The 18,495-nt window shown below is 39.4% G+C and overlaps 1 protein-coding gene across 12 annotated transcripts in view; it reads right to left on the bottom strand.

Annotated features, from left to right (window-relative positions):
- The window catches only part of NEK11 (NIMA related kinase 11), a 123,977-nt gene that overhangs the window by 34,616 nt on the left and 70,866 nt on the right, over positions 1 to 18,495 (bottom strand). For 8 of the 12 annotated variants that reach the window (XR_008209645.1, XR_008209650.1, XR_008209651.1 and 5 more), the window contains 2 exons: positions 17,181 to 17,277; positions 577 to 4,050 (listed from right to left, as the gene is read on the bottom strand). Coding sequence is in view for 2 of the 12 variants with exons in the window: in XM_052696309.1 (XP_052552269.1) it covers positions 3,846 to 4,050; positions 17,181 to 17,277 (302 nt within the window). In the remaining 10 variants the exon portion in view is untranslated. Of the gene's footprint in view, positions 1 to 226; positions 4,051 to 17,180; positions 17,278 to 18,495 lie in introns of those variants that run through there. The other 4 variants (XR_008209648.1, XR_008209649.1, XM_052696309.1 and 1 more) reach the window with 4 other exon arrangements.

Genomic DNA, 18,495 nt, shown 5'->3' with positions numbered 1-18,495 from the left:
TTTATATAAGATCTTATCTTCTAAGGAAAAAAAATCTTCTTTTATGGTGATTATTGTGTTTGTCTAGATCTCAGTATAATGCGATGATTTTATTTCTCCCCATCCATCAGTAGTTTACCAGGTTAGAAAAGGACTGCACATCTCTGTAGGCTGAGCTGTTTGCAGAGCAGTGAGGCCTGCTGACAGCCTGATGGAGCACAACCATTCCTTCATGGAAATCATGATGTAGTGACCATTCTGCCCTGTTTTCCTGAGCACCTGTTTTCTTGAAACTTTTTGCATTTCTTAGGAGTGACTAATCTCTAAGGATATCATTCCCTACCCTACTTTTTTTTTTGTTGTTGTTAGTTCAGAGTTCACTTTTCTCCTTTCAAATGCGATTGCAGAAAAACGATCAATCCAATAACCATATACAAGAGATCATCAGCATGGCATCTCAATCAACACAGTTCCATCTAATCCTCATAGTGCAGTCTCACTAAGCTCACCAGAGACAGTCTATCAGCACTGCAGCACCAACCTCTTTGCCCCGGGATGTATAAAACTGTTCTTTGTCACATGTTTGGACTTACGCACCCATTTCTGCAGTGATGGGGATAACACACCAGATGGCCACTGATAGCTACTAACTACACAGTGCAGGAGAGGACTCAAAGGCCCTTAAGTGAAGACAGCCTAAAACCCAGGTATGGAACAGGTTTAACAAGCTTCAGAATGGAGCTGAACTGATGCATATCCCTCCCTAAGAGTTCAAGAGTCAGAAAAACAGAAGGCAATTTCAGTAAGTTGTATAAAGTTATAGCAGGGCTGGACCTGCCTCTGAGAGTTGGCCCCTATCTGGATGATGTAAATTCAACAGTTTGCTGAGAACTTTGGAATGGATGTGACCTGGAAAGGGCAGGGGTTTATTGGGAGACAGTCATTTTGTTGATTTTTTTTTCCCATTTCTTGATTACCTTATTTAGGTATTTGGATTCAGAACGTTGCTAGTACTTGTGGTAGATGAGCACACTGCAGATGTTAATTACTGTTTAAGTCTTCAGGTTTGAAAACTTTTCAAGAGTATAAAAAAAAAACCTACAAAAACAACAACTTCAAACTGACTTCAAGACTCTTTTCAAGTGTGCATATAGTTATTACGTATGTGTTACAGTTGGTGTTACAACTGGAAAGATTATCGTGGTGAAAATAGGAAAAGAAACAACAAAGGAAGGAATGCTCACCTGTATCTGAAGATCTAGGTTTGCAGGAAAGAGTCCACAGATGAGGAGTCTCCAGAAAGAGATCCTTCCCCAGTGGCAGTCAGCCCTTAAATGGGGTCTAGGAGAGGTGCAGCCAAGCTCCACCCCTTCCATCACACAGCTGAATCGCCTTCACCTGTGCTCCATGGCTGACTCAGTGCTTGCCTCAGGTGATCAATCAGTGCTTCAGGCTGTGAAACAGCTCCCATACATACATTACATTTTGCACAAACAGATATTAATAATTCTATTACATTGCAACACATTAGCAAGCATGGTATTCAAAACACTCCATGTATTAAGCAGAGAGTTTGAGTGCTTTGTGAGTAATCAAATATGAAAATTAATACAAATAAAACATGCCTAAAAGCAATTGATGGCTACAGAGTTTGGTTTTCAAGCTTTTGTGAAAAAGCAGTCTGAATCACAGCCAGAGGTGGGTGTAGTAGTCAAGGTTGTATCTCTCTGATATTATTCACATCCAAGCACTCCTCTTATTTTGATATTTAAGTGGCCTTAATTGAAGTTATGTATAAAACACAAGGAATCAAGGACACAAATATAGCATTGAGAAGAATGGGGACTGAAGTCTGGCTGAGAATCTGTGCTTCAAACTATCTCTCTGCCTATGAGACATGAAACATCACACAGACAAAAACAGTTTTGCAACCTCAGTGAATATCACTTCACATTCATGTACTCCCAGCAGAAGCTGAAGTCAGACATACCAGGATCTCCTACTTTGGGCTGGCAGTAAAAGGCCACATCTTCCTTAGATGGGTATGCACTTTTCTTCTGCAGGTTGTGTTACTGCTGGTATGGATAAGGATGATCAATTGCTGTTCCCTTTGAATCTCTTCATGCACATCACAAAGATGAATCAGTTCTTGTCCTTACTTTACTGTCAATCCCAGTATCCTTAGTTTTAGTCCAAGTCAAGTAGCAACATTTTTTTGAAGTTCACATTATGAATTTACTTTCATTCATCTAATTCAGCTCTTGAGCACTTGAAGAGTTATGGCAAAAAACAGAGTACACAGGGCTTTTGATAATGGCTAGATGGCTAAAACTAAACTGTTCCACAATTCACTTGAGATTCTTCTATAGATTGTATTACTTGTTATCTGTTACTGTTCCACAGGTAGGCAAAGGAGCTCAGAATGCACAAGTATATTATCACAGCATAATATGCACTTCCAATCAGCAAAAGAGTGATGCATATGAAGAGGGAAACATAAATGATATGAAAAAAAATACCATTATCTGTGTGCAAGCAAAAGAAAATTGATTTATTGTTCTGTGTACAGTGATAAAAAACTTTGAGAATCTGTAATAAGAATTCCTAGCTGTCACAGTCATCTACAGCTCTGGCCTCATCTCTCTGTCTCTGTAAACTTAAACATGTACAACAATGTGGCCAAATGTTTTCCCATCTCTATGCATATATATACTTATTTCTATGTATGTGAGTAAGCGTGGATGAATATACACATGCCTGACATGAGACAACAGTGTGCAATTGCAGCCCAGAAGGCCAACAGTATCCTGGACTGTATCCAAAGAGGGGTGGCCAGCAGGGAGCGGGAGGGGATTGTCCCCTTCTGCTTTGCCCAAGTATTACATCCAGGTCTGGGTACCCCAGCACAAGAAGGACGCTGCTGGAGTGTATGAAGGGCAATGAAGAGGATCAGAGGGTTGGAGCACCTCTCTTATGAAGAAAGGCTGAGGCAGCTGGGCTTGTTCAGTCCAGAGAAGAAAGGCTGAGAGTATAACTCACTATGGCCTTCCAGTACTAAAAAAAACCTTATAAACAGGAGAGAGTCCAACTCTGCATGGTCAGATAGTGACAGGACAAGGGGGAATGGTTTTAAACTGAAAGAGGGGAGACTTAAATTAGATATTAGAAATAAAACTCACTCAGAGGGCAGTGAGGCCCGGCACAGGCTGCCCATAGAAGCTGTGGATGCACCATGCCTGGAAACATTCAAGAGCAGGTACGACAGGGCTCTGGGCAGCTTGGTCTGGTGGGAAGTGACTGTGCTATGCCCATGGCATGGGTTGGGGCTTGATGACCTTTAACGTCCTTTCCAACCCAAGCCATTCCCTGATTATGTGATCTATATTTTCACAGTTCCTTTGAAAGACACACAAATTAAATGCAGTTCTTTAGACAACGAATGGCAACAAGACAATTTGTGGCGGAATAGCCATATACATTTGTATTCTGCCATGGTACAAAATAGATGTGCTTAAATGCCACAAGGGCCAGTCAGTGCAGGAATAAACAACAGCTGGAGCCTAATCCTGCACCATTGCCTTCAGTGGCAGCTTTGCCACTGGCTAGTGTCCAAGAGAACTCTTCCGTTATGCCCTAAGCAGTGAAAGGAACACCGATAATTATAAACTCTCCCTTCTGTAAGTTTTCCTTCCTACCCTTGTAATCTATACTGTACTTACCCACTGCTCACTGCACAGACTGGACTCTCCAACAGCCTGCCTACTGTGCATGTTCTGAGTTAGCCTCAGCAGTTTCCTCCAGACTCCTCCAGGATTTGTTGACTGGCCTGAAGCAGGCAGCTCAGCCCAAACTGTTACCTGCACATCTTACAGCTGAACATACGATTCTGAATCTTGTAGCTGCTCCTCAAAGTAGAGGAGCTGATCCACCTCAAAGCAATCACTTGCTCTAGGAACCAGTTTCTCCAGGTGTCTCGTTATCTCTTCCTCACTGGTCTTGTGCTGTCTCGCCTGCTTCAGATAGGTGTATACCTTCTCAAATACCTCTCCTCCCAGCTTCTGGATGGCAGATCTAAAGATAAATAAAGGTCAAGTCAAACTTAACTTATATTATATATTAATACAAGCAATTGCAAGTGCTGTTTTTTCTTTTTTAATGTTGTATCTACCTTTATTAAAATGTGATAATAACACACCTTATTTGTCTGACAGCAAAAGGAACTAAAATTTTCCATGGAATTTCTCTATGGTTGTGTTAAACAAAAGGCCCAGGAGTAAACATCTCACCATAATAAAGTCATAGGAGACATGGCCATTGCCACTGCTGCAGACCACCATTCCTTCCCACACCAAATCTGACACACTGTTTTATCTTCAGCAAGTCCAATATGCACACATATATCATTGCCCCCGTGTTTCATCAAAACCAAGAGAAGCATCCCCAGTCAGGCACACATCAGTGGCATTATATGAGAATAAGCATATAACAGAATGTGTTGCTTCATTTTAGCTGCTATCAAACAACAAGGAAACTGTTGTACCAGATCAGCATAAACCAACTGGCAATTCTGTCTTTTTCTCCAGCACTACCCTTTATTGGCTGACAGATCTGTAATTCAGTGACAAAGAATACAGTCACAGAAACTTAATGTTGATTTATAAAGAGACAACTGAAAACTGCAATACAGTGAGCAAAATTTATTTTTCCAAAGACAAACATCTTTAAATTCATGTGCCACACGTCACAAGTAGTAGCGTTCCCAACAGTGGAGGGTTCATAATATTTTGATGAAAAAGTTAATTTTTCTTCAGCATATCAGAAACTCTATCTGCCTGCTCCTTGTAAGTCTGCTGCAGGGATTGCATTCACCTCACTGTTTAAACAAACCTGCTTAAGCTCACACACCCCACGTTTCTTGTTGTACCCCAATGGTGCCCATCCATACAGCACCCATGGCAGGACTGGGACCTGAATGGCATCAAACAAATGGCAGCAAACAGAGTTTGCTGGCACTTGTGAAGACATCAGCAATTTGTATTGAAAAACATCTTATTTCGGTTAGGTGAGGTTGTGGCTAGGAGCCTTTCCTCCCAACAACATTTTGCTAGGATTTCAAGAGTATTCAGGTTGGGGCAATCATTTCTTTTTCAGGAAATCCCTGCAGGTTCTCAAGTCCACGTTGGACTTGACAGGGTTGGGCTGGACTCCCTGCAGGTCCAGGTGTGACTCAGTCCAGCTTCCCATAACTGGAAAACAGATTTTTTCTCCCTGCAGTGATGTTCAGTGGAAAATGAAAACTGCTGGAAGTGATTAAATGTTGGACTCCGGCAACCAAGGGATTAGATCAGCACAGCAAGCTAAATAGGGATTTGTTAGGCAAGTAATGGAAATTCCTTCAAATCTCAGCAGAATTCCCTGAAATCTCTGCAGAAATACTCTATTTCTTCCCAGTGGGAAGAAATCAATCAATGAGAAGCTATTTAGAAATCATGACTGCTTCATCAATGCCTCTAGAGATCCCTTTTTCTTTCTCTTGTCAACAAATTGTTTTTTTTTGTCATTCCTTTCTATTTGAAGATGAAAAATTAAGCAAACACACATCTCAGGAGTACTGTCTCTGCTAATAAATGTTACCTGCAGACTGGAATCTTTTCAGTGTAGCTTGAGCATGCAAATTAGCTCCTCTGTATAAAACCTGATACAATAGAATTAGGGGAAAAGCGCTCATAGTTTGAAAATTAAGGGGTAAGTGACAAAAATTATAACCTCCTTTTACAAAAGCTCCTTTACATCAAGCTCTATTTGGGCTTGAAAGCTGCATTAATACGAGTTTGCTACCACATAGAACATTTTCTGCAATGGGGACAGAAATTTGGGATCTCAGACAGTACATGTCAAACACAGTACCGAATCTTTTATTATACCAACAGAGTGGGGGAAGCGATTTCCCAGAAAGCAAAGTTAGCTCGTGACGCCCCTGATCTGCACCAGTGGGTATTTTTCCATCCAAGTGGAGGGACCTTCCAATGATGGATTTCACACCACATTTCCATTTATAGGTACTATTTCACATGAAGTGTGGCACACCTGCATTTACAGCTAAAAGCCTAACTTCTGAATGTGCTGTGAGAACCGGCACAGAGCTCCCATTTACACTCTCACGCATTCTGATTATCAGCCATTTACTCTTGTAGCTCACTCACCTCCAAACTCACTATTTTGCCCCACAAATGAGCCATCATCCCTTTCTTAACCAAGATCCACAAGCACAGCAGGACACCTGACATAGAATCACAGAATGGCTTAGGTTGGAAGAGACATTAAAGAACACTGAACTCCAACTCCCTGCTGTAGGCAGGGCTGCCACCCACTGAATCAGGCTGCCCTGGGCCCCATCCAACCTGGCCTTGAGCACCTCCAAGGATGGGGCACCACAGCTTCTCTGGGCAACCTCTTGAAGCGCCTTACCACCCTCTGAGTAAATAACTTTTTTCTAACATCTAACTTTCTCCTCTTTTAGTTCAAAGCCATTCCTCCTTTTTCTGTCACTATCAGACTGTGTAGAAAGTTATCTGCTCTATGTCTTAGCTTCTGTTTTCTCACTTTCCACCATTCCACCTGGACTGGGGAAAATATTTCTACTGTGACATCCCCACTAGAGCTGGAAGCACAGGCTGTGACAGAAGACACAAGTCTTCATATCATCATGCACTGCCTGCCTTTGTTAAGTTTTAGCCATTCCTTGCTGGGAAGACATCCCATTGCCTGGACACAGGTCAGCTCAAATTAAACTTCTCCCAGTGCAGCCTAGCTACATAAAGTACATTTTATCAAAACTAATTGATACAATTTAAGCTGCAGGCCATAAGCCTTTAGACAGCCTCACTTGGAGACATTCAGTAGGGAAACTCCACAGTTCCTGAATAAACTAGTTCAAGCAGTTCTCCAAAGGACTGAAATCCAGTACATCATATGTAAGTGAATGCCCAAAGTGTGTGCTTTCCCACTGCAAATTGGGAGAAATTCAATACTGAGTCCAGCCTCCTTCACTCCTTGTAGCTGCAGAGGACCACCCCAGTGATCCAGGCGAAGGGGAGACAGGGCTGGGCCCCCCCATGGCCCCCAGCAAGCTCTGACTGCCAGCCTACTAACTGAGAGCAGCTACTGCCAGTCTCTGCACAGTCATCCTTGGCAGCTGTGGTTTGAATAAAATGCCTCATGCTGCCATTATTCTGTGCAGCACAGAATGCCTAGAGAAAATTAACTGGAACAAGCCCCAGAGGCCATGGAGGCAGACAGATATCTGTTTGTGGCTAATGATAGGCTTTTGGCATGGGACAGAGTTGGTTCTGTTAAGGATAAGGTACTTCTAAGCTTCTGAGAAGCAGTATCAATATCAGCTAAATCATAGGCACTTAGTGCTTTGACTCACTGCCAGTGTCAGAAGGGAGCTAAATAGGAGCCTTCAGAATGGCAATTTTATACTCAGGGTGTCCAACTGTGCCTAAAAATGTGCCAAGTCATTCGATGGAGCTGTGTCCAAATGAATGCATCAGGATATCTAGTGATTTGAAATTAATTTCCTACGCATCAGTGCAAAATTACTAAAATTTGACAATATAATAATGTGTTCTTGGCTGGGTGAGGAAGCTGCAATTCTTTCCCTGGGTGAACAAAGAATTTCCCATTATCCTGCGGGCCTTTATTTTGACAGTAATGCTACTAGCTATGTGTTAATATTTCTTTTCTGGTCTGGAGATCAACTACAATCCACCTATCTTTATGCGGCACTGACAAAAGCCACAAAACAAGATTAATGCTGGAGTTTGTGCTCCTCCATGGGTGTCAGTAGATGGGTTAATATCTCTCAACAGCTTTTCATCGCCTGTCTTGAAGGATGACCATGACACAAATCAGCAGCTGAGTGACTTTACAGCTTGTCTTTTGGAGATGTCATTCTGCATGATAGTAACTATCATTTAAAACTATTCTGCCCTCTCTCCTCTGGCCCCAGGGGGAATCAGCCTTTCCCACACAGCATTTTCACAGTGCTTCAGGGAGTTGTGGCGTGGGTTATTCCTCAGCCACCACGCTCTGCACGAGTCACTGCTGAGCACACCAGGACAGTACTGTGCAAGCCTCCCTGGACTGGAGAGCAGCAGTAACATCTCACCTCTGCCACAGCAGACAGCGAACACGCAGCTCCTACGCTAACCACTGAAAATTTAGGGATTTAAAAATGCTGATCTTACCCATAATTACCTTGTTGTCAACTTTGAAAGTTTTCTGAGCACGGAATATCCATCTGAGTGGATGGAGACAAGTGGATCACTATTAGGGCTGATGGGGCATAAAAGATATGGCTCAGTAGAGTGAGAGAGGACTCCACACTCATGAGGCCCCATCTGGAGTTTGTCCCCAAACAAGTTACTTCTAATCATTCACTTATTAATCCCATATACAACAGAGTGCTTGCTACTTGCAGCTAAACGTTAGCAACATGTATCTTGGTGAAAATGATAGTTAAATTTTTCTCCCAAAATGGCTTTTCAAAAAAGAATCAGGAAATCACATATCTTTGATCTCATACAAAAAAAATAGTTTCCTAACAGTACCAGGGAAATCCTAGATTATCTGCTACAGCATCTCTCAGTTCAGTGAACAAACAAGTTTGTCTCAAGCATAACACAAAAGGTTCCTTTTCCCTCCAGTTATCTTCCTGTCATTCAGGATGGTGACATTACTGATTATCAATCATTGAACCTTGTCGAAAGCTTCAAAGAAACTGTTCTGGGTTTAAAACTGCATTTGCATCAAAGCTTGATGGTTGCTTTGTAAAGAGCCCTGGAAATCTACTAAAGAGAGTTGTATTATAAACTTATTGATTTACTTTTTAGGAACTTACTTCTCAAGGTAGGGCACTACCTTTCTAGTTCTGACGTCTGTTGGGTCTTGGGAACATGATAGGTATGGCAAAGTCTAAGAAAAGGGCATATTAAAAAAAGAAGAAAAAGCAGGATGAATTTTGGTACAAAAGCTGTAAAATGAAATCTGAATTCTTAAGACTACTCTACAATCACCTTCAAGCATCAGTGGACTTTGACTTTCATTGTAATATCACTATTCATATCAATATGAAAATTTCTTCACTTGACAACAATGATAATTTTTATAACTCATCCTTAATTAATTCATAACTCTTGAATTAAAGCACCTTCATTTCATTGCAAACAAAACTCTGACACCCTACTTCAAGGATATGCAAAATTTAAAGCATATTTAGGACATGTTCTCACTTGAAATAATAAGAATCTTATTTAAAGCTGACGACACAAGGGAAAAAATATCAACAATATTCTCTATGCATTTCATTTTTCAAGATAAATCAATAAGTAAAAGCTAACATCAGCTCTTGGAAGAACTGTGAATAAGAATTTAGAGCTGTTGAATTCTGTCTCCAGAAATCAGAATAGAGTTTGTGAGAATGGGAAATGGTGGGGGGTTTTTTGTGCTTTATGAAAAATACCTGGCCCCAGAACTCCAAGCAACCTGTCCAGTGAGTTAATTTGCACTGAGCGCTTAAGTCTTCATTGAATATGAATGATTCAGCAAGTGGAATACTATCATAAATCAATCACTCAGGGATAAAATCTGTCTTCTGGGAGAAACTGGTAGAAATTACAGGCCAAATACTCATTACTCTAAAGTAGTCTTCATTGTCTCTAATGGGAGACAGCAGGAGTTTCAGCAGAGTATTTCCTTCCCTCTGGAGCTATGTGTATAACCAATTTCCCATAAGGTAGGGGAAAAAAAAAAAAAAAGAAAAAAGAAAAAGCTCTGATTTTTCAGAGAAATAAGTGGGGAAAAAAATATGTGATGAACAAAGAAGTTCTCTTTGAGTCTATTTTTATTACAGCAGCCTGCACTGCTAACCTCTTTCCAGAAGGGTTTGCTGAGTGCCATTTGAGTATTCACTACCCTTATTACTTCCACGTACCTCAATAAACCTCCCAAGGTCACTATGCTGCATCTAGCAAACACTGTCAAGATTTTTTAAGTGTACCTATACTGAAAACAGACTATATAATTAATGGCATGTGAGAGCATTCTCACATTTGGAAATGATTGACAAAATTAAGGCACTAGAAAACTGAACAGCTCAGTCTATGAATGATGTATGCACAGCATGACAAACTAGGGAAATTATGTTTTATGTGCAAAACAAAAAGATGTATTAGTCTAATTGTAATGTTTTGAGTGTTCGGGGCTACTTGACTTTTTAAAATGGATAATTCTACATTAATAATTATGTGTTTTGTAACTGGAATACAATTTTCAGACTGGATGAAAATTCTCTACTGCTAAAGCAATTGTGACATTAGTATCCATTTTAAAAAAATCCTTAAAAATTCAGGATAACAGAATGGCACACAGATCTATGAAATGCAGCCCAGTAAAGAATGTGAAAAAGTCTGATTTTTTTTTAACATATTCAAGTAAATTCATAAAATCTTACAGTTCATTTTAAGTGCTGGACCTGAGGCTCAACAATGTGTAAAATGAACACCAGGATGAGCATCCCAAGAAATCACATCAAAGCTAAATTGTGCTATTTTGTATAGTGGCTAATAGACCCATTACCAAGTTTGCTCCCTGTACTTATTCCAAGTGCATCATAATGCTGCCCATGGGAGGGGGTTGGAGCTCAATGATCTTTAAGGTCCATTCCAACCTAAGTCATTCTATGATTCTATGATAACAATACTTGTGGACATTTTTATACTGACATACAGCAAATAACACAGTATTGATTTAATTTAGGCTACATGGCTGAGGGCTTTGTACCAGAGTCAACACATGTCCTGTTCTACAGACTGGGTAAAAATCCAAGGACATTTGGATTAATGACCTGGGACTTCAAATCAGAATCCCATTTTCCAAAATCATAAAGGTGGAACAATATATATATATATACACTAACTTCAAAGAAAAACAAGAAAAAAAATGGGGAAAAGCATACTGTTCTTGCCAAATACTTTTCAATAGCAGCTGGTAAATTCTGACCTTGCTTATAGCTGGCAGGGTGTCCTTTGAGATCTATATAATCAGTACATCCCCACCTAACAACTAAATAATGAATCACTTGCAAGATTTGCTGAGCTCAGATATTTTGGAGAACCAGCACAATTTCTGCTATAGTTCTCTCTCCCCTCCTACAGTACATCAGGGTGAAGGCCTGTTGAAAAGAATAACAGGAAAAACTGAGCAGAACACAAATAGCTATAATGCTCTGGATGTGCATCTTAATAATCTTAAAGATACCATCATTTGCAACTCAATAGTACAGAAATTCTGTTATGTTACAGCACAAAACACATTCAACCTGAAGATGTGAAACATGAGCCTCACAAATTCCTTTGCCATTGTTCCCTGTGTGACTCTGGATGTACTGGGCAGAAAAGGAATAGCTTTTTCTTGTTATAGTTTTCTAGTTATAGTAACAAACTATTTCTTGAGAAAATTTGATCTATTCAAGTATCGTGATTTATTTCCTGCATGGGAGGGCCTAAATGAATACAACAGATTTTCCAAGATTTACACACTTTCACGTCCCTCCTTACCTTCTATTCTAATCTTGAAGATGTAAACTGATGAATCTAGATACCAAGGATCACTGTTCTAGTTATAAGGATAAAATTCTATGTGCACTCATTTTGAATGAGAGCGATAGTACCCCAGAAGTACTAGAGCAAGTAATCCTGGAGATTAGGACACTAACATGCCCTTAACACCAAGAGATGGAGACTGACCTTTGAAAATGAAGTGCAATAAAAACTGTGACAAGGAGGATGGATATGCAGCTCATATTTTGGCTTAGCCCATGGAAAGTAAAAATCTACATTTATACTGTAAGCTGTTGTGTGATCACAACACTGAAATTACTACTAGAAAACAGTGTTAAATAGAATAACTGAAGTATGTATAAGAGGAAATCTCATGCTCAAAACCATTAAAGCATCAATATCCTCAAGAATAATGTCCTCTACCTGGCTGCAAATATTAGTCACAGCTCAGACAGTAGCAATACTAAATAAGTCTCTTGTCTGCAAGAAAATACTTTAGTCCTGAGGTACATTTACGTCATAATACTTTCAACATGACATTTAATAGCAAACAAAGTTCTCTGAGATATTTTTTTTAAGTCTAAAACTCCAGTTAGATTTTCTGTATTTCTTGCATTTGGCTTCACCTAAAGATGTCCTCAATGATGTCAATAACAAACTCATTTTCAATAGGCTCAGAGTTGGCTCCGAAGAAGGTCCATCCAACATCTAATAAATCACTAAATCACACAGCCAGTCTCTTTAAAACAAGAGTTTTAAAATGTGCAGAAATAAATGTACACAGAGTCTTCTGCACTTCAGGCATTTTTAGGACTACTAATGTTACAAAATATTCAATCACTTGTGCCACAGTGCCCATTCAATCACTTCAGTATGACCTTTCTTTATGAATTTTTAAGATGAATGATATTTGATGCCAATGTCACAAGCAAAAGAAGTATATATGCATACTGTTCATGAGTCTTAACCAGTAGTGTTATGAGCAGTCACGGAAATAGAAGAAAAATATCACTATATGCCTTTTCTTCATGACTTCTGAAAGACAGCTTCACTTACACTCAGCAGGTGATGATGAAGTCTTTTGCCTGATCATGGCAGACTGCTGTGTGTAAGACTTCAGGGACTGACTAAGAGGTGCTTACTGCTGTGCTAAAGGATTTTAATTTATTTAAAATTTGGGGCATAAAAGCCTTTTCCTTTTACTGACATATATTTTATTGAATTCTAAATTGCATATTAAAGTTCACTGCTATTAAAATGACTCACTGTATGCGTTCATGGATACCTCCACAAAGGAGCACAAAGTACTCTGTACTAACAGTTTTTTCCTCATTTTTTTTCATTTTTATTTCTTTTTATATTGTAAGTGCAGAGAGAACAAAATACAACTTATAATCCATAGATATTACATTATGAAAAACAAACAAACAGCCAAACAAAAAAACAGCCTTACTCTGTAATACACAAATTCTCATTTTTCAAAGCCCAGAAAATGAATTTTCAAATGAGGTTTCAAAGGAAAGCTTCCCCTCACTGGACAGCCAGGATGCAAGTACTACATAATAAAGGGAGGTGCAATTGTGAATACAAGCACAAGCACCAAAGCCCCAAATAAGGCTTCTTCTTTTCCATTTTCTTCTTATAAAAAAAGGCTTCTTCTTTTCCAAATTTCTGTAAACACTTGTCTTATTTCTCACCTTTAGATCATGAAGCCCTTTAGTGATTGACTTCAGATCTCAAGCACATTGTAAGATTTTTCATACGCTTGTGAAGAGCCATCTGAGATAGCTACATGGAAAGAGGGGGCTCGTAGTAGGATACACCAAGATGAAAAGGAATATCAGAGAATCACAGAGATTGAAAAGGACTTTGAAAGATCATCTAGTCCAATCACCCTGCTGGAGCAGGAACACCAAGATCAGGTCACCCAGGAATGTGTCCAGGTGGGTTTTGAATATCTGCAGAGAAGGAGAGCACACAACCACTCTGAGAAGTCTGTTCCAGTGTTCTGTTACCCTCACCATGAAGAAGTTTTTGGTTGCATTTATGTGGGACCTCCTAAATTCCAGCATGCACCCATTGCCCCTTGTCCTATCATTGGATGTCACTGAGAAGAGCCTGGCTCCATTCTACCTTATGTACTTATAAACATGAATGAGGTCACTCCTCAGTCTCCTCTTCTCCAAGCTAGAGACCCAGCTTTCTCATCCTTTCCTCATAAGGGAGATGCTACACTTCCTATATAAAATCTCTTTTCCAGTTATGTATCTAAACATGATGGGCCTATCTCTTTTAAAGTAGATTTTGATCTCCATAGCTTCTTAAGGGCTACATACAACAGCTATCAGTGCTGCTGAAGAAAGCCATCAGTTCATCAGTTCTAACTACCAAGCTTTTCAGAAGCAGAAAACAAGCATTTGCTACAATGACTATTCTGAAGTTTTCCCCAGGGACAACGTCAATCTTTCAGGTAATGAGTACTGACAAAGCTTTGGATATCTGGTAAAGGAGGCTTTGACAAGCTTTATGGACATCAGTGGGGGGAAAAGAAAAAAAAAACAACAACCTTACAGCTGGTATAACAATTTGATCAGATGGAAAAAAGTGCTTTAGCTTCAGGGGTTTTCTGAAGAACAATGTGGCTCTCTTCTGAGATGCGTAACTGCAAAATCTCTATAGGGTAGCAACAGTGAAACTGCCATTCATTTTTCCTCATTTCTCTCTCTAGTGAAGACAATTGGTCTCTAGAGAACATGTGAGAGTACAGCTTCTTAGACTGCAGCAGGAAGTACCATCTGTGATAGCAACAACCATGAGAATGAGAGTGTGGCCAGGTTAGAAAATACTCCTGTTTCCTACATCTAACAAGGCTCCTCAGCATAAAAACTGTATGAGTCACAGAACTCTGTATACTTGGCTTACTTCCTACAGTTAGAATGCAAAGCTGGGAAGAAGCTTAATGAGAAAAAGCTCAGATAACCTTTGCAGCTAGTTCAAGAAATTGAGATTTCTTATAAACACCTCAGAAGATCCTACTATTAAATGTGTTAGCATTGAAGTAGAAATCTTGTAGACAGAATGAACTCCACTTGAAAGATAAAGTTAAATCTATGCTGCTATAAACTTTATAATGAATCCTGATATGAAGTATAATAAACTAGAAATTGTTGTCACTGAATTGGGTGACTTTATCATTGCTTTTACTGAGAGGATAACAACTCAAAATGCTGAAACAGGGAATGCAATGGGATTGGTAAGATGATGTTGGAGGAAACATTTGGGAACTATAGTGAAGGAAGCTGGTGACTAAAACAAACAGAATCAAGCTGCCTATAGGTGAAGCTTTTTTTTTTTTTTTTTTAAGTTAAAATAGGAGAGAAAGGACACCTACCTACAGTACAGAACATCAATGTCTTCCTCCTTCTACACTCCTGTAAAGGCTTTCAGCACAACTTTGTGATGCCCCCTCACATGAATATATATATAAAGCCCTGCACAAGATTACAGCAGATGCTTCTGAAATTGGCACTCTGACAAACAGAAGTACAACACTCCACTCCATGTGCAGTTTGCTGATGGATGAACAGAGCAGATGAAGCTTTACATCTCATTTTAAATAAATATATTTCCTTCTCCCCATTGAAAACTCTCTCACTGTGCTCTATGTGCATTCTCTCATGTATGTGAGAATTTGCAAGGATCTCCTTTTGCATGTGTGTGCTGGGTACTGTGCTCACTTACTTGTTCCTTAATACCCTGATATTCAAGCAATGAACATGCTTTTACATACTTAGATATCTAGATATTCAGATATCACATGGTCATACTATTCAGGAGAAAGCACAGTAACATGAGTACATATATAGGCAGACTTCTTTAAACTACCTATTACAGCTCACAACAGAGAATCTATACCCTTATTTTCCAAACAATCACAACAAGCAAAACCAAAGCAACACTGCCCTCCAGTTTTTCTCTTAATGATTCTTACTTTAAAATGGCTTACGGTATGGCTCACAGATACTGTCTGTTGGTTATTCTCAAGACACCAGCTGATTGGGCAGCTGACCATTCTCATTCAGGAATTAGATGACAAGGAAAGTGTTCCAAAACAATGAGGTCTAATGCATTGAAAGTAAATACTGAAATTAATCAGGCTTTTCATTAGCATTTGACTGTTTTATAAACTACACTGTGATGTGTAATTTCCAAAGGACAATACAACAGCACTTCCAATTTCTTCAGCATTTAAACACCATTACAGGCTGATCCTATCAGAACCAACAAACTGTGAAAATAGAGAGACAGTAGTGAAAAGCAGAAGTGATTTCAAGACGTGAATTAATTGCACCTCAGCCCTAGAGACAATGACCATGAAGCTCAAATAGTTAAGGTTTATCCTGTAACTGTAAGAATACAAGGTGAAGGCTAGAAGACCAGTGAGTATTTTGACTAAACAACCTCACCTTGCAACTAGTTGCTGCAACATAAAGCATTTTGGATGTTTTTTTTAAAGGACTTTATACGAAAAGAGAATGGAAAGGAATCAGATACTGTGAAACCTGCTGATTAGTTTCATAATAAGGACTAAACCATGAGGTGAAACCCAAGGAACAGCTGTTTATCAGAATATCATAAAATGGAGAAGCTTCTAACTGGAGTAAATCAGATTATTTCTTTTGAATATACAGCACGTTGTACACATGATGTGTTATAAACAGTGATTGGCATCAATACAGTTACAGTTGCATTCATTTTCTTTAGTGGAATCATGAGAACAGGAGCATAAACTGTCTGGACTCTAACAATAACACACAGCATATTACTGATACTGTCCACTCACACAAGATAGAAATGCCCTTTTTTTAAGGAGCTTAAAATCTGAAATTTGAATGTTTCAATACTGTAAAGAAAAACTGAGTTCAGAAATAATAAATAGCATAATGATTATCAGTTCAGTACCTAGATTAGGGAGCAATAAAATTTAGAAAGCAACAAATTACTGACATTTTACTGGAAGAAACTCAAGATATGTCAACCAATACACTTCAGAGTGGAAGCACAGATCTTTTTTTGTAAAGACATTGAAATCTTTATGAATAAAGTTCAGGTGATGGTTAATGATGGTGAAAGCAATTGAGTTTCAAAGGGAGTTGAGCACGCAACTTCCCTTCTCTAATTTGAAAACCCAAGGCAACAGCAATGACATTTAGTTTTAATCATCGTATCACTATAGGAAACAAATTTTAACCTTTTTTTCCTTGCTAGAATGAAGTGCAGGTGAGGGAGCAAACCTGGCGGGAATATGAAGATCTGCAGCTCAGTGACTCAGCAGCAAAAACAAACTAGATCTTGGAAAAGATGACAGTGATAGTGCAGATTACAAGAAAACAATCAGATCTGACTGTCAAACTTCAACCTCTGTGCAGGCAAGTAGGTATCCAGTTTGTAAAACATACCTTAGCATGTTAGGGATTTTTTGGGGTGGGGAGACAACACAGTTTTGTTTACGTTCTGCCATTTTGAAATGCATCTTCTTTGCCTAGATATTGGCAACACAAAAAAAATGTTACTTACTCCCTCATGCGGTTCAACTTGGTCTCAGCCATAGTGTTGTTGAGGGCTCTGAATCCCTGGGGCACCCCTGGAGCCATGCTGGTGACAGTTGCCGAACCTACAAATCAATGCACAGACATACAACCTCATTCACCTTCATCCCCTGAGCACTATTTCAGAGTCAAGGGCAGTCAGGAGGAGGAACACTACTCCTGTTCCTCACAAGGTAGTGCCATATTAGGTAAAGATGAATTAGATTATTAAACACACATTAAGGGCATTCCTTTTGCAGTGACATGTAGATTTATATCTCAAAAGCACCAGAATTGTAACATGAATTTTCCTGCTGTGAAGGAATTATTCTATTACAGTAGAAAAGACAATTACTAAAGGAAATGCTGGGACAGACAAATACTCAACAAAATGAGATTTACTTGGACAATATTTATGCTCTTACATTGTTCTTGCTCTTAGTTGTAAGAAAGAGCAGAAACTCTCTTCCTAATAGGCAAGTCTCTTCTTTGGCTCAATCATTCTGTAAACTCACAGTGTTTTACCAATCAGACAGTAAACTGACTTATGACATTGCTTTCCTCTTCAGATGAAAATACTGCATGTAAGTATATCTGTGACTATATATGTATACATACATATGCAAATGCTCACACACACACACTTCCTGTTCACATAGTTCATGTGCTGTTAAAATATTTAATGACCCAAGACCAGAGCTGCTGAATCACAGAAGGCTGCCAGAGTTGTCAGTTCAAATATCCCACAATTTTACGTTGCCACTGCATCACACAAAGTCCCTGCCCAACCTCTGGCAAGCCCTCAGGTTCAAGTTAGTGATTTATTTACTTATTGCCTCTACTGCTCCCACTGGAAGACGATTCCAGAGCCACACTGTGACCTGCTGGCTAAAATCCCCCTTTACTTCCAGACAAAATTTCTTTATTTTGTTCAGTTTGTTCTCATTATTCTCCTGTTTGGCTTTTTTTTGGCTCCCTCTTTTTGGCTTACTCAGTTCTTCCCTTTACTCCCTTTGCATACTCCTCTCATTTATTTGTAACTGGGGGAGAAAAAAAAATATTTTGCTTTCACCCAAGCAAAGCAGATATGTTAGTTCTTTTCTGCAAAACTATTTGGCATTAGGATTCCAATTCCCAAAGAGGAGAACGTATATGATGGTGGAACTTCTCCTGTGTAAATCCATGGGCTGTGGCATACAGCACGTAAGTTCTGAACAGCCACAATAGGGTTCTGTACAGGACATGAATAAGCCAAAAGTCACACAAAGAAGTTAAAGCCATGCCTTGGCTACATAAACAATCTC

The sequence above is a fragment of the Tympanuchus pallidicinctus genome, unplaced genomic scaffold, assembly GCF_026119805.1.
Source record: "Tympanuchus pallidicinctus isolate F22 unplaced genomic scaffold, pur_lepc_1.0 scaffold3, whole genome shotgun sequence".
Classification (NCBI taxonomy): domain Eukaryota; kingdom Metazoa; phylum Chordata; class Aves; order Galliformes; family Phasianidae; genus Tympanuchus; species Tympanuchus pallidicinctus.
This window is presented reverse-complemented; position numbering and strand designations above follow the sequence as displayed.